General features: G+C 39.7%; 1 protein-coding gene across 3 annotated transcripts in view; it reads right to left on the bottom strand.

The window, feature by feature from the left end:
* Positions 1-1,285: 1,285 nt before the first annotated feature.
* LOC5568941 (mitochondrial uncoupling protein 4) overlaps positions 1,286-22,718 on the bottom strand; it is a 29,461-nt gene continuing 8,028 nt past the window's right edge. For 2 of the 3 annotated variants that reach the window (XM_021847482.1, XM_021847481.1), the window contains exons 2-5: positions 15,996-16,246; positions 3,531-3,640; positions 2,974-3,459; positions 1,286-2,908 (exon numbers count right to left, since the gene is read on the bottom strand). In XM_021847482.1, the coding sequence (XP_021703174.1) occupies positions 2,734-2,908; positions 2,974-3,459; positions 3,531-3,640; positions 15,996-16,184 (960 nt within the window). In that variant the 5' untranslated portion in view covers positions 16,185-16,246 and the 3' untranslated portion in view covers positions 1,286-2,733. Of the gene's footprint in view, positions 2,909-2,973; positions 3,460-3,530; positions 3,641-15,995; positions 16,247-16,313; positions 16,461-22,718 lie in introns of those variants that run through there. The other variant, XM_021847480.1, reaches the window with a different exon arrangement.

Genomic DNA, 22,718 nt, shown 5'->3' with positions numbered 1-22,718 from the left:
AGCTATTGGAACAGGAATTAGAAATATTGCTGCTATAGTCACATGTGTTCCTATAGTGGCACAAGCGATAATAAATGCAAAAATATGAATTTTCATTGTTTCCATATTTTTTTTACAAAACCAAGATGAAAAGCACTTTCAGATTACGTAAAAGTAATGCCACAATACAATCCATACAAGATGAGTGAAATATTGAATGGCTTGTATATTGAGCATCATCGTAATGCCGTAGAACGGAAAAATTCTCACATTTATAAACATTTAGCATCAAACTCCATCCATGGAATCCATCAAAAGGAAAATTTGAATAAATTGAATCGTTTTTTTTTTAAATTATCCTTCGTATGAAACATAATGTTTTGTTACAATTTATTTGTTTTTTGTTATTATTCGGTCACTATTCGGCCTATTCGGTCACTTCATATTTCATTATTCGGCAGACCGAATATTCGGAAAAATCAAAATAATCGAGATATTCGGCCGGCCGAATATTCGGTACATCTCTAGATTATAGTTATAGTTTTTCTGGAAATATTGATATATTCCACTAAGTTCTCACCTTACTCTATCGGAATATTTGATAAATGACATGATATCATAATTTGGGCAGATTTTAAAAATAGAAGAGTTTTCCAAAAGCCGGTGTGAAAGTTCGAGTTAAGTTCGTTAATTTTAATGAGGGTGAGCTTAAAGTGTGTATGAAGAAAATTGTTCAAACACATAGGAAAAACGGTTCTAAAAAAATGTTCAACCATAAACGGCGCTGTAGTAATTTGTTTCATAATTGGTTGAAAGATTCTTCATTCAACAGAGAAGAGACTGCAGCAAATCGGAAGTATTTTTGTTAAGAAACAATAAAATTATACATAGGAAAACTGAAAATTAGTTCACCTCCGGGGTGGAACACAGTTCTGCTTATCTGCTAATATCAACGCATCCGCGGATTATTGCCCACCAGCGTTGATCTTTTACTAGGTTTATTATAAAACGATGCCAAACCTTGAATTTTTGAGAGCACTAGTCTAGAGAACCAAACAGCGCTCTTAGCTGAAAAATTGACGGTTGATAATCACCAGAATACAATCAATCCATAAAATTTTCAACGCGTATGATTGTCAGGTTCCATAGATCTGTGAACTTGAAAATTCGAAGTTCGTTTTATAATCACCTTGAATGTTTATAGTATTAATCCCCTTAAAAATAAATCGCCGCTCACTGATTGCATTTTCAAGAAAATTGTAACACTTGCTAGGAATTTCGGATCTAACAAAACTAACATGCATTGTCTGCTTATCGAAAATGTTTATTCATTCAAACACACTTTTCGCCTACACATGAGCATTGGTTTCTGAACCTGCAAAACGACAAATACACAACTTCCTAACAGCGGGACGAACCTTTCCCAAAGACTAATACAGTTTAGCGAGCTTCCTGCCAGATCGTGTCTTTTGATCATTATTGGGGGATTGGGTATGTGGTTTGCAGTTAGTAGGTTGTATAACACTAGAAATTATTTTAAGTTTAGGGACGTAACAGAGCGACTGCACCTTCTGCTTGGCCAGTCTGTGGTCATGATGCACGATTCGTCTGTTTCGTCAGTGCTTCTTATCGTTGTACCAGAATGGAATCTTTTTTTTCTATTTTATTCGCTTTTGAGGATGAACTACGATTCTTTCGGAAATGGGAACATGATAAAATTTGGTATTGTCACGTGTCGATTATAGGTAGCAGGTTATCCTACGCATGTATAGTATTAAGCATTATTATGTGTAGAACAAGGCGGTCTAGATGAAAAGTTTTCTCTTTCGTGGTTTGTTACACGCAGAGAATGTTCACTTGTCCGTAGTGTCTGTTACTTAATTAGAAACGATAAGTAGTCAAACAAATGTTACAATTGAAGGTATCGTTTTTTAAGTCTCTTCGCAAAGGTGGTACCCTATATTCGAAAATGGTTGGATAATGGATGAACTTCTGTCGTGGGAGAATTCAAGATGGGACCCAGGGCACAATAAAAATTGCACCAAAGGGCGACAGGTTGGTTAGTTGAAAAAGGCTTCCCTGAGGCGTTGTTTGCGTCTTGTCAAATGTATCATTGGTGTTATTTGACTGACTGTGATGACGCGTGACTAAATCCGAGATGGTTGCTTTGAGAGAATGTGTGAATTTCTTATGAGAAGCATAAGCCGCCGCTGCAGCTTCCGAGCGTGAACTACCTCCGGTACCAAAATCAATCTAACTTAGTTGGTTGAATGTACGCTTAAACCTAGTGGCTACTATCGACTAAATCACAGATCAAAATTATAGTCCTCCCTCAACCAACGTATGATTCCGATAGAGTAAATAGTCTCACGCAAAGGATATGTTTTAGCCTAGTGGTTTCAGTATACAACTAATCCAGTGTTAGAGAACAAAGAAGAACTTTGTATGCTCAAAAAGAATAATCCGAAGCTCTTGAATTTCGATGGCACTCTTCAGTAGATATAATTTTGTTCTGCTTTTTCGTATATTTTTAAGTCGTTCAAATTGGGCTCTTAATTGAAAAACTGCATTGTGCTAAATAGAACTGTACATTTGTGCCTTCTATCGCAAATCGAGTGAATTACGTGTGCGACTGAACTATGAATTGCGTCCCAATCGGACAATGAAAGAGCAGATTGCGCTTCAAATGTTGATAAAATTATACTTACTAACAGTTGTAGAACCTATCAAACGCCTGTCTGATACTGACACGGCCTAGTAACCACCAGCACCCAGACTAGTGCGGATCTGCTCGAAAGAAAGCCAAAAAGTAAGTGACCAAGGCGCCATGCGGATCCAAACTGGGAGGAATCCTTTGTACAGAGCAAAGAACCCTTCCTTTCCAATGGTTTGCTGTAGACAATCCAGCGATCCTTTGTAGAGAAGTCCCCTAAAATTTCGTTTAAGAACGTGATTTACGGGCATTGTTCCCACTAATCATCTTTAAGAACTTACTTTCCATTTATGTCCGTCGGTTGATTCATCACACGAGTCTTGACTACATCGGCTGGGGTGCCCATCGTGGCCGCGACCAGCCCTGCGCAAATCGAAGAAATAATGTGCACCAAATGGCAATCGGGCAGTCCGGATTTCTTCATCACGAATCGCTTAACCGTATCGTACGTGGTCAAATCACCCAGGTTGACCAAAGCTGCCCGTTGAACGTTCGGAACGCTACCCTTCCACAGGCCGGCGATTCCTCCGCGGCTTACAATTTCCCGGAATGCATGGGCCGCTCCATGAACGCGCGGTTCCAAACCCAACAAGCGACGTTTGCCCTCCATTTGGATGTGCACCTTGACCAAATCGGCCGGAGAGGCTAGCCATTGGGCCAAACCACCGGCTCCAACCCCAGCCAGGGCCGATTGCCACAGTGCAAAGTCGTTGTTGCCGTTGCGAAGTTTCTTCCGTAGATTATCGTACGTGACGATTCGGACTCCACTAGGAAAAGGAAAACGGGAAAATTATTAATCGATTGCTGATTAGTTCGACAAACAGGGAATTGTGCCCACCTGTAAACAATGTGACGATAGAGAGCCGGTGTAACGCCCTGCCATAGCTTGAGAGCTCCTTCTTCGCGAATAATACCACTAGCGGTTGCTAGCATTCCGCGATATTTGAGCTGGGGAATTAGAAACATATAAATTTGATTAGCACAATTTCAGTGTTGAGAGGCGATACATGTGGAGTGTGAACCTTTGACGAATCGCCATTGGACCTGGACACAGACCAGCTACAACATTGTAGGGAGTCATATTTTATTCTTTGCACTTTTGATTCACTTCGGTAAGAGGGGTTTTGAAAAGATATTTGGCTTATGCGTCGTATTAAAGTGCTTCGTGTTGTTGTATCATCTAAATTTTAGACCATAAGAAAATTCTTTGAAATTGTTGGAGACCACTGAAATTTCAAGCTTCCTCCAAAGAACCGGAAAAAATTCTGACAAGGTTTCCACCAATGTTTACTTCTCGTATTTCTCATGAGAATTTTTTATGCAGTATTTTTATAATGTAGGAAAATCTATTGAACGCAACATGTGACGCTAAGATACAAAAATACGACTTGATCTATACAATGTCATCATTAGCAATTTCATCAAGATTTATTGAATTTTAAAGGATTGTCCTAACCAGTCTTCCCAAATGAACATCGAACACGTTGGTTCAGGCGGTTTCGTACTCTCCGTGTACACTTTTATCTCGAACCTGATCTTGAACCCATACATGTGTAAAGTGAACATCGATTTGAACGCCGATTCATTTGTTGTAACCGATTTCACCAAAAAATTACATACCGTGACCTGCTTTAATTCCGTGTGTTGCCTAATACCGTGTATTTGGGATTTATGTGGATTTCTAGCATATTATATTATTTATTTTTCTAAATGATAGTCACAAACCTTAGCACATTAAGTAGTACCGTCGTTGGGGGTGACAATGGGTCAAAAAGGGATATGTACGATTTATTTATTGAATAACTATCGCAATTTAACTCCAATAAACTTCAAATTTGGTGTGTATGTACTTTGATGGTACATTAACAACTGTTCAAAAAATTAAAGAAAAATATTTATTCACAGCGTCACCACAAGTGAATGAAAAATGACCCAATCTCACCCCATAGAGGGGGTGACATTGGGTCACTGTAATTAAAATAACTTGTTTTTGAAAAAATGATTTTAAAACCATTCACAGCTGAAATATATTGATGAAATACGATGCAAACAAGACGAAAAGATATCTAAGATGTTTAACAAGTATGATAAACCTACTTAAAAGAACGATTATACCAAAAAATTGAAGAGCTATGAGAATAAATATGTAAACCCACCATTTACCGTTAAGTTTACATAAATTTTCTTGTTTTTTCCATCAAATTGTTTTCAAAGTCTCATCCCCATTGCCATAAAGCCTATTTAGGTTTCCCAAAGGTGTACTGAAACAGTGATTATTTTAAACCTTCGCAAATAGTTAAACTTCGGTGCGACATTTCATGATCAATACGTTTCAGCAGATGTTGACGTCATAATTTCCCCTGTATTTCAGCGATCCAACTCATTTGTACTTCCGTGAGATGTTTCTATAATATGAAAACACAAATGAAATATTGAATTTGAATTTGAATTGAAGAAAAAATTCATTTACTAAAATTTTACGATGTTGCTGCGCACGAAAAACAGTTGCTGGTTTGAGAAGTTGTCAGGAATCAGGATGCGTTGAATTGTTATTCAATGCACGGAATACTCAAGTAGACTTGTTTGGTATTTCAGAGATGCTGTATTTAGAAAGAATAGACAAGTCTTAATGAAAAAAGAGAACACCCGACACCGTAAAATGTCAAAAAAGTGGACATGTGATTTCATTTACTATCGTTCTTGCTTGACCCAAACTCACCCCCATTTCGATGTTTTAGACACCGTACCGAAATAGAAATAAATTTTTGTGGAAAAATCAAATAGATTCCGGAAAATACATGTGAAGTGTAATGGAAAGGCTTTCAACTTTCTACTAATATAACTATAGACGTTAAAGTACATGCGTGATACTTTGCACAGGAGAAATCTAATGTTGTAAATTTTATCTAGTTTCAACATACAAGTTTATCGATATAGTAAACAAAAACTACTATTTCTAAAAATGTATACTTCGAGATGAACCAGCCTAGGGCTGAAAATCTCTTAAATAAAGACAATAATAATAATAATAAAATTTATATTGTGATGAATTACGTGTAATTATATGTTCCATAACATATGAATTACAAATTTTAATAATATCAGCGTTATTGGCTGAAATATTTCATATATCATATTTTTCCGTTTTGACCCAATCTCACCCCCTAGACCCATTGTCACCCCCATCGATGGTATTTAGAAATCCATGACAAACTTGAACTAAAGTTGCACACATGAACAAACAAAAATAATGTTAGAATGCAATCGCCTGGTGCCAACACACGGTATTAGGGCAAGGTTGTTTATGTGTTCCAAATACCGTGTTTCAGTTATAATTCCAAAATGGCGAAGTAAAATATATATTTTATTTCCCGAATCAATGATGCAAACTTCAAAACGTTGTATGATACAAAAGTTTTATTTTTGATGCGCTTCGTTCGTTCAATTGAGAGATGTTTCAAAATGTAACCCGGCGGTCGGGGTCAGATGCACGGTATTTGGAACACTGGTATGTTTAGCAACATCAATTGTAACTATGGTTAAAATTTCCAAACTGGTTCAAATCATATTTTTCATGCAAATTGTATAAAACGGTCTACTATATAAAACATGAAAGACTTGAACATAATCATATGTTATTTTTATCTGATCGATTGAAACTTGAGTTTTTTTAACCTTACGGTAATAGAGCATGTCACGGTATATGTTCGTAGAAATTTATCTGCGTGTATTTCAACCATTCTCGGTTTGTCCGCTTTGTGCCATTATTTGCACCATGGTTTGAAGCGATGTTTGAACCGAAGTACACATGCACCGGGCAAAACCTGGTACACAGGTACAGAGACGAAGCATGTTCGCAGTTCAACGCAAGTTGTAAGGTTTGAACCAAAGTTGAACATCGGTTCTGTTCATGGGAAGACTGGTTTTAACAAATCTTAGTGTTGGACTCTACTTAGACGAAAAACCTAATGATAGCAATATTTTCGGGAGCGGGTCATTTGGCATAATGCTGTTTGCCATTATGACCATTTGGCATTTGGTCATTGGTTATTTGGCATAATAGCCATTTAGCATAACCAGAATTATATCCCTTCTTTAAAAATATGGTTGTTCTCGATGAAAAAATGTTATGCCAAATGACCATTATGCCAAACGACAGTTATGCCAAACGTCCTTTATGTCAAATGGTGTTATGCTATACAGACTATGTCAAATGGCTTTATGCCATATGGCCCAGACCCATTGTTTCCCAGGCTCTCTTCTATGAACAACTGTTGAAGTTGGCGAGGTTTTTTTTTAAATTATGCTCCATATATTCCGGAAATTCCCACCAAAAAAAATTATACAGCAACCTTTCCATAAATTTTTCTAGACTTCGACCAGCAATCATTATGTTTAGTCTTAGGATACCCTCCAATTTTTTAATTATAATTCTTTCAAGACTTAAACCTGATTTGTTCTACCATTAGTAATTACTCCAGAGATTCGTCCCAAGATTTCTCAACAACATATTGTTTAACCCTCTAATACCCAAATTTTTATTTTCGATTTAAGTATTATTTTTCGTTATCTAAAATCATTCTAAACACGTTATGGGCATTTATTTATTTTTATTCGCAAATTTTTAAATTTTGGTTTTTGATTTTTATAATTTTTATTTTTGAACATCCCTAGCTTTTATCATTTTTCTTGAAGTCTTTTCTAGTTGTTGATTTTTGACAATAATAAAAATTTAAATTGTTACGGTATTTTAAAAAATATTAAATTTTTAATTTATTTTCGGAGCGTATTTTATTTTCCGTGTAACTAACGGAAAACAGGTTTGAAATGATTTTAATACCACCAGGCTTTTCTTTTATGATAGGTTAATCGTAGAAAAATATAAAAGGTACGATTTTTTATATTACACGTTAAATGAAGCCCAGGCATTTGTAGGTTATATAAGAATGCAATTTTTCAAACAATTTCTAAAAATACAAAAAAGTTTCAAAAGTCATAAAAAACTTTTCTTATATGCGTGTTATGAGTCAAGGTATAAGCCAAAAATAAAATCATTTTGATTTCCAAGCTACGAAAAAATACACAAAATTCCAAAGTGTACCCCGTCTAAAGGCGGGGTTGGGTATTAGAGGGTTAAGGAATTTCTCAAAGTCCCTAAAATATTGATCCATAAATTCTTAAAGGAATTTCGTCAAGATTTTCTTCAGCTAATTGTAAACGATTTTTTTACATTTCTTGGATCCCCAGGAGTTTTCCTAAAAGTAATCCCAAAGTAATCACCGATGAAACAAATAATAAACTCTTCTAGGAGACCTCCTGCCAAGAGTCGTTGAAGGAACATTTGGCTCTTTGAATGATCTTGGATGATTCCCTAGACAAATAGTGAACATAATTATTGAAAAAAATATCAAACGAAGTTTTGAACATCTTGCAGCTTTTTTTGGAAGAACCTCTGAATAGTCGGAGGAATGATTGCTATAGCACTTTCTAATATAAATGTCCCATGAAAAATTGATTTGAAAAATTTGTCGAGAAATCTTTGAGCGATTTTTTTTAGCCGTCGTTGTTTTTTTTTTGTAGATGTTTGCAGGGCTATAATCTAAAATCTTCAGGAGCTCGTTAGAAATCCACAATATTCCGCTGAGACTCTGAAGCATCTCGCATGGAAGCTTAAGATTACGCTGCGATATTGCTGATTTCTTCAAGTCCCAAGTCAATCGCTAGTAATTCCAAAATTCCGCTGGGAATCTATTCAGCATTCTCGAGATTTTGCCAGATATATACAAATACCCCCTAGAAGTCCATATTTTTCTGTTAGGAATTCACAGGAACACCCCCTTCCCCCCCCCCCCCTTAGAAATCTTCTAGGAATCGTCAGATATTCCATTCTCAGAATCCCACCAAATACCCCTAATGTCCGACAGTTTCCACCAAAAATTTCTCTAGGAATTCCAGCAACAAATTTCAGACATTTGTCAGAACTTATTACTTAAATTATTCCCACAGTTCGTAAACTTTTTGTTGCGAATAGTGACTGTGTAGGGATCAGGTAGAATATAGTGACCAATTTTTTAAAAAGTGGTTCGCTACCAGTTTTGATTCAAAGCAATACTGCCGTTATACGCATAATTGTCCCATGTTTCGCAATCGAGAAAAACGCGTTTAAAGATTTTAACACATTTAGGCCTCGTATTGACCAGAGGTGTGATAAATTAAATTAAAATCTTTACAATAGTATAAAGAATAGCATGTTCATTAGAGTCAAGAGTTTGTGTTATGGAAAAAATGTAAATTTAGCTACGAATTTCAGAAATACGGGGTTTTTGGTGAATTTCTACGCATAACAGTCCCACTGATAGTAGTGACCAATTATGTGCTAAGCATACTGCTGTAGACAGTGCCGGATTTGCGCTTCGGGGGGCCCAGGTCAGATCTTTTAAAGGAGGCCCCTTAATACAAAATTGAGCACGTTTTGGGATTCCATGAACAAACGTATTGAATTTGAGTTTTGAATGAGATGTTAGGTCCAAAGATATGAGGGGCTTAAATTCAAAGGGGTATAAGTGTAAAATGAAGTTGAAAAATTCAACAGTTTCAATAGTAATTTTAGGTAATTTTCCGTCCAATGGGAAAATAATAATTTGTAGAACATTGGCTTGTTTTTTGGGTTCCACATAATTTGTATGAAGTGAAGAAATACAGAAAAACTCCAAAGTCGTTTTTCTCCCTTATATAGAAATTGCATCTTTCCACTCTTTTAATTGTTCTCAATTAAGCCAAAACGAGGTTGGTAAATGGCTGGGCATGGCGTACCATTGGTACCTCGCGTACCTGAAGGAATAAAATAGACCCCTCTGTGCGGTCCTTAGCCTCTTGCCCAGCAACTCCTATCCCTACCTCCTCGCGGTACTGGCCGGGGTACGAGTAACCTTAGGGAAGATCGGGTAACCAACCCCCGGTGGGAACTTTGGTCGTATGCTGACAGGGAAGGGGGGGTTTGCTTTTGCAAACCTGGAGCGTCTGTACTCCACGTTAGGAGCGGCTCACAACAGCGTCTGTTCCCCATGTCAGGGGCGGCTGATCATCGTCCGAGTGCCAGAGAAGGACTCTAAGCTAAACTGCGCACTATGGCCCTCCGAACATTTAGGGGGAATGGTCCTCCGGAAATCTAGGGGGTTGGTGTCAGGCCCTGCAAGCCAGCCGTAAAAACACATCAGCACAGGAACGTCAACGGGAGAATACGGACCGGAACAATCGGCAAAGACCACAGCGACGGAAATGGACTAGCGATTGGACACTCGGTACGTGGAACTGCAAATCTCTCAACTTCATCGGAAGCACACGCATACTCTCCGATGTACTGAAGATCCGCGGTTTCGACATCGTAGCGCTGCAGGAGGTGTGCTGGACAGGTTCGATGGTGCGAACGTTTAGAGGTAATCATACCATCTACCAGAGCTGCGGCAACACACGTGAGCTGGGAACAGCTTTTATAGTGATGGGTGATATGCAAAGGCGTGTGATCGGGTGGTGGCCGATCAACGAAAGAATGTGCAAGTTGAGGCTCAAAGGCCGGTTCTTCAACTTCAGCATCATAAACGTGCATAGCCCTCACTCCGGAAGCACTGATGATGACAAGGACGCATTTTACGCGCAGTTCGAACGCGAGTACGATCGCTGCCCAAGCCACACGTCAAGATCATCATAGGTGATTTGAACGCTCAGGTTGGCCAGGAGGAGGAGTTCAGACCGACGATTGGAAGGTTCAGCGCCCACCGGCTGACGAACGAGAACGGCCTACGACTGATAGATTTTGCCGCCTCCAAGAACATGGCCATTCGCAGCACCTACTTCCAGCACAGCCTCCCATATCGATACACCTGGAGATCACCACTGCAGACGGAATCACAAATCGACCACGTTTTGATCGATGGACGGCACTTCTCCGATATTACCGACGTCAGAACCTATCGTGGCGCTAACATCGACTCTGATCACTATCTAGTGATGGTGAAACTGCGCCAAAAACTATCCGTCATCAACAATGTACGGTATCGACGCCCGCCTCGGTATAACCTAGCGCGACTGCCCCACCGGACGTCGCTGCCGCATACGCGCAGCATCTCGAGGTAGCGTTGTCGGAAGAGGGCGAGCTTGACGAAGCTCTTGAGGACTGCTGGAGCAACCTAAAAGCAGCCATCAACAACGCAGCCGAGAGCATCGTCGGGTACGTGGAAAGGAGGACATGTAACGATTGGTTCGACGAAGAATGCAGGCAGGTTTTCGAGGAGAAGGATGCAGCGCGGGCTGCAATGCTGCAGCCAGGAACGCGACAAAACGTGGAGCGATATAAAAGAAAACGGAAGCAGCAAACCCGCCTATTCCGGGACAAAAAGCGCCGCCTGGAAGAAGCGGAATGTGAAGAAATGGAACAGCTGCATCGTTCTCAAGAAACGCGAAAGTTCTACGAGAAGCTCAACGCATCCCGAAAAGGCTTCGTGCCGCGAGCCGAAATGTGTAGGGATAAGGACGGAAGCTTCTTGACGGACGGACGTGAGGTGATTGAAAGGTGGAAGCAGCACTACGATGAACACCTGAATGGCACGGAGAACACAGGCGACGAGGGTCACGGCGCACGGCGGATGAAGGAAACCAACCTGCCCCCACATTGAGGGAAGTTAAGGATGCCATCAGCCAGCTCAAGAATAATAAGGCCGCTGGTAAAGATGGTATTGGAGCTGAACTCATCAAAATGGGCCCGGAGAGGTTGGCCGCCTGTCTGCACCGGCTGATTGTCAGAATCTGGGAAACCGAACAGCTGCCGGAGGAGTGGAAGCAAGGGGTCATATGCCCCATCTACAAGAAGGGCGACAAACTGGAATGTGAAAACTATCGTGCGATCACTATCCTGAATGCCGCCTACAAAGTGCTATCCCAGATTATCTTCCGTCGTCTATCACCAATAACAAATGAGTTTGTGGGAAGTTATCAAGCTGGTTTCATCAACGGCCGCTCGACAACGGACCAAATCTTCACTGTACGGCAAATCCTCCAGAAATGCCGTGAATACCAAGTCCCAACGCATCACCTGTTCATCGATTTTAAAGCGGCTTATGATAGCATCGACCGCGAAGAGCTATGGAAAATCATGGACGAGTACAGCTTTCCCGGGAAGCTCACAAGACTAATAAGAGCAACGATGGACGGTGTGCAGAATAGCGTGAAGATTTCGGGCGAACATTCCAGTTCGTTCGAATCCCGCCGGGGACTTCGACAGGGTGATGGACTTTCGTGCCTGCTGTTCAACATCGCGCTAGAAGGTGTCATGCGGAGAGCCGGGTTCAATAACCGAGGTACGATTTTCACAAGATCCAGCCAATTTGTTTGCTTCGCGGATGATATGGATATTGTCGGCAGAACATTTGGAACGGTGGCAGACCTGTACACCCGCCTGAAACGTGAAGCGACAAAAGTCGGCCTGATGGTGAATGCGTCGAAAACAAAGTACATGCTGATAGGCGGAACCGAGCGCGACAGAGCCCGCCTGGGAAGCAGTGTTACGATAGACGGGGATACTTTTGAGGTGGTTGATGAGTTCGTCTACCTCGGATCCTTGTTAACGGCTGATAACAACGTTAGTCGTGAAATACGGAGACGCATCATCAGTGGAAGTCGCGCCTACTATGGGCTCCAGAAGAAGCTGCGGTCGAGAAAGATTCACCCCCGCACCAAATGTACCATATACAAAACGCTTATAAGACCGGTGGTCCTCTATGGACATGAAGCATGGACCATGCTGGAAGAGGACCTGCAAGCACTTGGAGTGTTCGAACGAAGGGTGCTTAGGACGATCTTTGGCGGAGTGCAGGAGAACGGTGTGTGGCGGCGGAGAATGAACCACGAGCTCGCTAGGCTCTACGGCGAACCAAGTATCCAGAAGGCTGCGAAAGCCGGAAGGGTGCGCTGGGCAGGGCATGTTGCAAGACTACCGGACAACAATCCTGCAAAGATGGTGTTCGCGTCGAATCCGGTTGGCATAAGAAGGCGGGGAGCACAGCGAGCGAGGTGGCTTGATCAGGTGCAACAAGATCTGGAGAACGTGGGCCAAAATCGAGGTTGGAGAGACACAGCCTTGGACCGAGTAAATTGGCGTAACATCGTTAACGAGGTTTTATCAAATTAATTGATGTAACACCAACTAAATAAATAATAAGCCAAAACGAACAAAAACACTAATTTATATAATGATAAACACATTTTTCGAAATAATATATTTCCACAATTATATTGTGCTTCTTACAAAAAAACTTTCTCTTCTTCCCCGGACACCTCATATCCACGAAAGATTCTGGCCTTCATAAATTTTGAAGCATCACACATTTCAAGATACTAAACGAACCGATTATCTCTTATGAATCCTTTTAAAGTTGATAGAGAGTTCTTATGAGTTATTCTGTGCTTGATATTATGAATATCCATTTTTTAAATGCAATTGATCAAATGTATCTCTTCTTTTTAGTTGTTAATCCTTTCACTAAAGCGTTTTTGATAATTAGCTTGTTATATGGATCTTTTAAATCATTAAAACTATGAAATTTTCTTTTATAATCAATTTTGAAAAAAACATAGGATTTATATTCTATGGATTACACTCAAAGTTAACTATAAGCAAAAAAATTGAGGCACATTTTTAATTTCAATATTTTTAGAAAACTAATTAGAGAAAAATTTTGAAATCTTTGGCTCAACATTCATGATTTTTTGTAATTTATCGAAGGATAGAGATAGACTAAACCTGTGAGATTTATACATTAGGCAAATAAAAAAATCTACTCAAATATTCGAGTATTGACTTTAAAGGACAAATTATTGTTTAAATGTTTTTTGTTCTTATTTTTGATTCCACGGGGGGCCCCTCTAATCGGGGGGCCCCTCTAATCGGGGGGCCCGGGGCATTTGCCCCCTTGGCACCCCCCCAAATCCGGGCCTGGCTGTAGATGACCGTTCTTATGTATATATTGTACTGAATGTAGAGAACGTATATCATCAATACTATGTTAAGGCAGCTAATGAAGGCTCAAGTGACATGTGCCAAACGGAGCCACGTGTGGGGAAGTGAAGAAATACGGTTTTATAGTTTGGGATGGAGAGCAAAGTTTTCTGTTGAGAAAATGTATGAGTTAGTGAAAGAAAGAGTGGATGAGTAAGTTAGAGAGTTTATAAGATGTAATAAATTCCGGAGTAAATATTCAACTCAAAATTCACGACACAAATATTCACACGAATTAACATTTCTTTGGATTTGGTTTGCGAAGTAATCGCAGATTAGGTTTTAGAACCGCCAAATATTTGCCACTTGCACCGAAGAACCAGTTATCCGAAATAACCCAGAATGTGGCCAGGTCATCCAAAACCCCTTGAACTATTCTTCTTTTTACTTGATTTTCAAATTCATGAAATTTAATATGTCGCAAGATAGGTCTCAGAACCACCAATACAAAGGCCACTATCTCTGGGAAGCAGGGTATCCAAAACAACCTGGCATGTTATCAAGTCATCCAAGAACGTTTGAGTTACCCTTCTTTAGCCTTGATTTGGGAACTTATGAAGTTTGATGTTGCCAGCTAGGTTTCAGAACCGACAATTTAGTGGCCATTTCCCCCAGGAAAATGGGAATTCGGAACAATCCGACATGTGATCAAGTCATTCAAATGCATCTGAACCATCTTTAGATTTAATCTAAAAATTCATGAAAATTGATATGTCGCAAGCCAGGTTTTAGATTCACCAATATAATGGCCACTTCCACCAGTGAACCGGTATTCGGAACAACCCAGCATGTGACGAGGTCATCCAAAAACGGTCGAACCATTTTTATTTAGACTTGGTTTGGTAAATCATGAAGTTGATTTGTCGCAAGCCATGAACTCGAAATTAAAGTGGTTACTGATTCTTCAAGTGGGATTACTTCCGTACTTCCCGCGATGAATTCAAAATTACGGTAAATTTGTAATCGATGACCGCGGTTCCAAAGACTAGGCCACATCCCCCGGGGCACCTGGAACCTACTATAAAGTGGTTATGGCAGCCGGTGATGCTGGAAATGCTTCGGAAAGCATAACCTTTGAAAATAATGAAGTTTGATGCCCATATTGATATGGTTCCGGATATGTTCCTAATTGACCACTTCCCCCAGGGCACCTGGAACGTTCTATAGAGTGGTCTGTGCATCTAATGGTTCTGAATACGCTGCAGGAAACATCATTTTTAAGGTTGGTGTCCGCTTGGATATAGCTCCGGATAATATTTACATGATTGGAAATACAAACATGACTGACCATGCTTTCCGGAACCAGTTTTACGGAAATGGTCATATTTCTGAAGATTTCCAACCAATCTTAATGCGTCCGATAGCATTCAACTTCCTATTAGTTCTAGTTTCTAGGAAAATTGCAAACATCTATCTAACTTTACACCACAAAAAAATACAAGCGACAGAAAAAATGACATTTGGACATGATCTCAGAAAATCCGGAACATCTCCGGTGTCCAGTGGCCAATATGCATGGCCAAGGAAGTTCCTAAAACTGGACCAAATTTGCCGTCGACTGCTTCCAGATGCATCCAATTTCATCCATTTTTCATAAAGTTATAAGCATTTGAATTTGGGCAAAATTTTGCCTATCTCAATCATTTTGCCTATCCCCTGTATTTTGTTAGAGATCAGCGCAGCGAATTGTATAGTGTGACAGTTATGCGTAGAAATACAGTAGTGGGACAGTTATGCGTGGAAATTCATCAATGGGACAAATTGACTTGGCTTGCTTTTCATTGAGTTTCCGAACAAAGTTAATTTTTGGTAAGTGTTTTCTAAAATTATACGTTAAAATAAACTGTTTGATGACAAAAGGTCAAAATGAACAAAAAGTAACATGGGACAATTATGCGTTATAACGGCAGAATAAGTGGGATCTGTGTGACTATTTTTTTAATCATTCGCATCCCCTCCCCCTTTGCAAAACCTGGCTTCGCCTAAGTGTAGGTTTATCAGTAGGTACGAACAAAATAACAATTTGATCAATTCTGTTGTTTTAACAATAACTAAGCCACAATGCGCAACATATCTAATCACAATTGGGGGTACCGTTCCTACACACCCCTCTACTAGCTGACACTCGATTGATAACGTCTTTCCCCAGATCGCCTGAGAACGAATCAAACGCAGCATTGCCTATCAATCTCCAAAACGTAACTATACTTGTAAAATAAACTAGCGATCGCACTACGACATCTGGGAGCTTACCTTCTTGATTGCACCGGTTACGGCTGTGGCTTCGCCCTGGATCTGCAGCCGGGTCTTGGTGAGGTCCAGCGGGTACGTGACCGTTTCGGCAATACTGGCCGCGAACACCGAGATCAAATAGGTGCACCAGAACGAGTCCGCGTAGTGGTACTTGACCGGGCGCATCTCGGTTCGCGTGGATTGCTGCATCGTGGCGGCGGCCGGTGTACTGCTACTGCTGCTGCCGACAACTTCCGGATCGGGTTTCTCGGCTGAAATTAAGAATAACGGGGATTATTATCGTGTGAAAATTTCGTGGTTAATGCAGTGTATAGGTACAATTTGTTTCAGGATTATCAGAAAACGAAACCATGTCGGCAATTGCGACGTTAGCCAAAGCTCTCCTTCAACCTTATCGAGTGAAGTTCATTATCACGACTGACGATTTCTGGAAAGCAACACCGTCCGTCACCGTATTGGTCGTTGTTGGTCGCTTTCGGGTACAGCTCTGAAGAAGAACAGCTGATGACGGAACGCGAATGAGAGCATCTACGAGTAATGACGGAGTTGCCGCGGACGCGCGCTCTTCTTCTGTGGTGACGACGGACGTTGATGCGGGCAATCACGAAGCCACGCGGTCGTTCGGGTACGAGAGACGAAATTCAGGGATGGTAGCGACTAAGTGTCTCTCTGGCTTACCAATGGTTACCAATGGCTTTTAAGGTGAGATAAAAATTTATGCAAGAATCAGTAGTTGCTACTCCGTGATGGACCAGAATAATACAAATTGCACAAGGAAAATTTTACTTGAAAAACTACTCGAGAAATTGTTTAGAAGAACTGCCGTAGTAATCCTTGGATGAAATGCTCATTCCTAGAGAAATTTCTGGATGCACTCAAGAGGAAACCATATATTTTAAGGGGACACGGGAGACCGTGTTATTTTCCCTATCTTTGTCTCACTCTAACAATTATCATCAAAACTTTGCCGAAGCAAATCTCGAGTTTTAGTGAACCGATGAAGCTGAAAATTTAATCGATTGTGCACCTCATATATAGAATATAGTGATAAATTTTTCACATCCCTATATTGAGTGGTACTTGAGATCTGCTTCTTCAAATGGATAGGATGATTATAATGACGTCCCGTGCGGCCTTAAGGAATATTTAATATATTTCTCCGAATATTCCTGGGAGGAATTTTTTGGAGCAATTCCTGGGAATAAATGTGAAAGAATTCGTGTAGGAATTCATATGTAAATGCTTGGAAGAATAGTTCGAAGAATTCGCGTTGAAATTCTTGTAGGTAACGAATTTTTTCAACATCTCTTAAATTAACCTTCTTGGGGTTTTTTTTTGGAAGAAGTCCTGTAGAAATCTTTGGAAGAACTCCCATAATAACAACTGGGGAAATTGGGGAAAGAATTAGTCAAAATATATTTAGAAGAAATCCTGTAATAGTCTCTGAGAATTACTGGAGGTAGAAGCAGTGGAGTGCTCGAGCATTTCCTGAAGCAAATTTTGAAGAATCTGAAAAAAGAGGAATCACTAAGTAACAAACTCTCACACAACTTAAAGAATTTCTTGAAAAATTGGTGGACGAATTACCAAAGGTGTCTCTGGACGAATCCCTAAAAGTATGTCAGTTACTTGCAGAATTCCTGAAGCTTTTCCTCGAGAAATCTGAGAAGAAATTCCTGAAGAATCTGTGAAATAGTCGCGTAACAGTCACTAAAGGTTTATCTGATGTCTCTAAAGTTTGGTAATTGGAATCATTACAAAAATTAAGTTCAGAACAATTTAGTTATAATAGAGACTTCTAAGTTTTTTTTTGTATGGTATTCAGTTGGAGCTGCCTGACAGCTTAACTTGTCAAGGCTGAACCCTCGGTCTGGCTTTTGCCAAGTTTCTCCTCTACCAGGACCAATACTCAGACGGACTAGGCTATGGTGCCCACGTGAACACTGTTTTTTATTAGTATTGTGACGTGGTAGTTTTTGAAAAATACCCATATTTTCTTGCTTCTGAGAAATTGTGAAGCATTGTGAAAATCAGCAGCTCCATCAGAATTTGTTTGAAATAGTAGTGTAGTAGTGTCATTACTAATACTGTCTAGTCGAAATGGTTTTGAATAATTTGTCATTCAAGTGCTGTTCTGATTACTCCTGTCTTTTACGTAAGATTATAGTCTTAAATGACAAGTGTCGTCAAGTCTTAACAAAATTAGGCTGTTTAGTAGTAGTTCTAGTTAATTTCATTTTTTGTTTTTAAAAGTATTTATTGGTCATTACGTTCATATAGAAAAAGTCGCTTTCCTTGTCTGTTGAACAATTTCTCGTAACTAGCAAGTGTACCCTAATGATTGATCTCAACGTCTTACTTTCCATAGTCATTTTTATAGTGAATATTGAAGAGTAGTTACCTTAGCCTTCTATTACAGAGTCTCCTACAAGATTCACTTTTCGGTGGCAAATGCAATGCTTCACAACGCCTACTTTCTACTTGTAAATTTTGCGAAAATGAAGCTGGCATTAGATTGTTTATACCGCTGTTACAAAAGAGGTATTTCTTATTATGGCAATGTAAAAACTATATTAAAATAAGATTGTCGCCACTTATATCTACTCAGTGAATCTACTAGTCATTTTCCTCAGAGTAATATTCCCTAAGTCGTACATGATAACGATGTGTCTAGCTAGCTAATAGTAAGAGTGGCTACGGATCATTCTGATTAGCAAAAAGCAAACTGAATGTTACCAATAGTATTAATGTCCACTTCGAATAGATTTATCATTTGAAATGGGCATCAATTCTATCAATGACGCAGAATGTCCATTGGATCACATCCGAGATATTATTGCGTCTATGCCATATGAATTATGACGCGGCTTTAAGCAAAAAATGCCAAAATGTGATACCACCACTACAGGTTACGCCTTTGGTTTCCATCATATGGGCTAATGGCCCATCGCGGCAAGGTCGCACAACCAAGGGGAGGGAAAATAGAGACTTCTAAGATCTTCGGTTAAAAAAGATACTTTTTAAGGTGATTATAAAACGAAGCCAAACTTTGAATTTTCAAGTGCACAAGACGAAAGTATCTGACAACAGTTCGCGATGAAAACCAATCAAATTGCTTGCTTGCTGGTGATGACTAATGGGATAGATTTTCTACGCGGAGCGCTGTTTGGTTCTCAAATCTTGTGCTCTTGAAAATTTGAGGTGTGGCATCGTTCTATAATCACCTTAAAGACTTACATTAAAACAGAGATCAAGCCAAAAAGAGACCTGCTACCAGCCCTGGCAAATTGATGAACCCGAGTTGATTGATTTATATTTGAATGTGCGCCTCTCTCGTGGTCGTGATAAGAAATAGCTCGATCCATCTCACCTTCAATAGCGGCCTGATGTCGACTCGTAGAAACCGAAAAACAACGAACAGTCCAACACTAGTGCAAAAGTTAGTGCAGGCCGGGCCGCTGTAGTTTTCGATTAAGCTACCAATCACCGATTTTTCCTGTTGTCCGCATACCGAGCTGTTATCCAACGGAAGGAAGCAAACACACGTGTTGGATAAAAAAAACCTTCCTAGTCCGTGACACCGGGCAGAGAAGCCATCACGGTTTGTTTACCATCCGTATACTCACCACCTCCACGGCTACTGGGTGCTTATAGAAAGAGTTATTTTGTGGAAAGTGATTCAGTACAGAAAATGCATCTCTGCAGCATCAATTCACTTTTTTCAGCTAAAGGGCTACTATCTTGAACCAAAGGTCGAGAGAGGCAGGTTGAGTTATATTCATCATCCAAATTTACATTTACTCTTGTTTACAATCTGCTCCGCAGAGTGTAAGGAAAGGCCATTTTTGGAAGATTGCCAATAAGCCCTCGATTGAATATACTTGACTATGTATGAACTGCAGAATTTTAAAATCAATTGAATAATATTTTTGTAGGTTCATGGTTCATGTTTTGCAGTTTTAAGTTAGCCTAGTGAGTAAGACTTTGGATTGTCAATCCGGGAGGCCCAGCAATGAATAATTCTAGTAGCATTTCCTAGAAAATATTCGAAATGAATTTCTACGAAAACCTTGGAATAACAAGTTATGCATCGTTGGGGCTATTTTTGGAAAGAATTACTATTAAGATCTCTGGAAGATCTTCTGCGATAACAAATGAAGGATCAGGTGAAAAAAATACTGGGAAATCTCTGGAGGATATAATATTTCAGGCAAAATTTTGACGAATTTCTTGACGCAAATTCAGGAAGAATTTGTGTGAGCATACCTTGAGAAATCCCTGGAGGAATTTCTGGACGAATCTCTGGAAGAATCATTGGAGGAATAATTGCAGGAATTTCTGGACGACTGCCTGAAGGAAATCCTGTGTGCGAAATATATTTCTTAATACAATCTTGAGATAACTTTTGAAGAATACACTGCAAGAATTCCTGAAGCTTTATCTCGATAAATTCGTGTTAGGCAGTAAAGCGATAAAGCAGTTCTTGAATAACCTGTGGAGCAGTCGACTACGAATCTCTACTGTCTCTAAAATTTACAGCAGGATTCACTGTAAGGATTCTTCTATGAATTCTCGCAGAAATTCTATTTTGCTTACTAATGATATTTTCCTTTGAATTTCCGTGGAATTCTTGTTGAATTTTCCCATGACATTCTGAGAAATTTCCCAGACAAAATCTTACGAATAGATTCCTACGTAATGCCTTTTAACGGAGAAGAGGAGTTTGAGGAATTCCTAACCTTAATTCCCAGAATATAGTAATGGTGACTGTGACTCATCATGTTTGAAAATGTTGTGAAATGTAGATGAATTGAAATTCTATACGAAGTAGGTGAATTCCAGGGAAAAAAGCTCAAGAATTATAAAAAAACTTGTTCTGTTGATCTGTTTGATGAAGCGACGATTGAAATTCTAGGTAACTATCTATAAATAGCATTATGTAACGGAAAAAAGGCTCTATTTGTCCTCGACATTGACCAGTAGCATATTACCTGCTCGCCTTGATAGACGTCGCGTGTGCAAGCGATAATCAAACCCCATAAACTTCAGTGCGAAATAAGAAGCATGCTTCACTGAATGAGCGAAGCAATATTTCACTAACTTCGTGTCTCAAACAAGCAGCAAGCTTAGTGCTAAGTTGTGCCGCTTGACAACACCCGTGTGCCGTCGTACAGTGATAATACACCATGCTGTTTTTTATATATAATTCGGATGCTCTCCCAAAATGTGTTGATTTGTTTATTGGGATGTCCGTGTATGAGTCGAGTCATTTTTGCGCCTCAGCTAATTCGGTCAAAACGTCAAAACGTGCGCTGGTAGTGTGGCGAAGCGACAAAAAACTGGTCTATTGAAAATGACGCACGCGAACAGAACCGCGCTTCTTCATTTACCACCTCACCTCACCATATCGTTCGAGAGTTCGAGACGAGCCTCTTTTTTTGTTTCGCGTGATTTGAGACTTGTGGATCTTGTGGTAGTGATAGCTAATTTGGTGTATTGAAACCATTTTGGGTTGGGTTGTGCATAAAATCATTATGGCGCATTGACGTTTTATGTTTCTGGTCTGTATTTCAGAAATTTCAGAAAAGCTAAAAAACTTATTCTTATCCTTTCTGGTGTTATGTCCCAACTGGAACAGAATTTAAGTGTTGTATGAATTCTTCCACAGTTATCAACTGAGAGCTTTATTTGCCATTTATTTTTATGCATACGAAAATAGTTCCTATTTTGTTACCAACTTTAAAATTTGAAGACCTAATGGTCGCCAAGTCCGAGATGAGAAGACCCAACAGTATTGCCAATATGTACACCTCTTTACATTGATATTTTTTGTATAGATAATGTTTACCGTCTTCAGCCAAAAGCTGCACAAACTGAACGATCACTAACATTGACTAACAGATAACACGCAGCACAAAGTAGCCACGCGTAGAATTTTTCGTTTCTTCCAACTGGAGTGAGAATCGAAAAATTTATTCGAGATCCATGAAACGCCATTCCATGACCAAGTAGTGACTGTTTGGGTCGGCTAAATCATTGATTAGGATATTTTTTCAGTCGTTAGAAAACGATATCTTTGGATGTTGGCTTATTACGTCTGCCGCAAACGCTTGAAAATTGTTTTGGCGGTTACTGGTTACCTTGCGATAAATATCTTCAGGATCTTGGAGCAGCAATAGATCTGACAAAAAACATGTAGAGCTGCAAAACATGTCTTCAGAAAAACTCGGGGAGTCATATCAGATGTACAAAAAAGGTGTCATTTAAAATATCACCAGACATTTGCGCAGAATTTTGGAAGTGTTTTACCTAGGATCTCATTATAATTATGAATCAACCGAAGATATTGTATGATGGACCCATGGAGAGGCATATTCAATACATAGTAGAATATAAGTAGAAGACATTTAGTCAAAAGACAATTTACACCATCTTCAGCCAAAGGCTGCACAGAATGAACAATCACGAACATGAGTCAACGGACAACACAAAACACCCAGTAGCCCAGTGATGAATTTTTCGTTTGACGAAAAGTTTCCACCGATTGGAGCGGGAACCGAACCCATGCTTCGTGCCACTCACAATACGCCTAAACGACTGACGCCGCTAACCGCACGGCCACGAAGTCCACAAAGTGAATATTTTATCAGAAATTTATCAGGAATCCACCAAAGGTTTCGTTAAAGGTCATTCAAGTAATTAGTCAGGTCAATAAAAATGTCC

Source organism: Aedes aegypti, chromosome 2 (genome assembly GCF_002204515.2).
Source record: "Aedes aegypti strain LVP_AGWG chromosome 2, AaegL5.0 Primary Assembly, whole genome shotgun sequence".
Lineage (NCBI taxonomy): Eukaryota > Metazoa > Arthropoda > Insecta > Diptera > Culicidae > Aedes > Aedes aegypti.
Note: the sequence above shows the minus strand (reverse complement) of the source record. Positions and strands in the feature narration are given on the sequence as shown.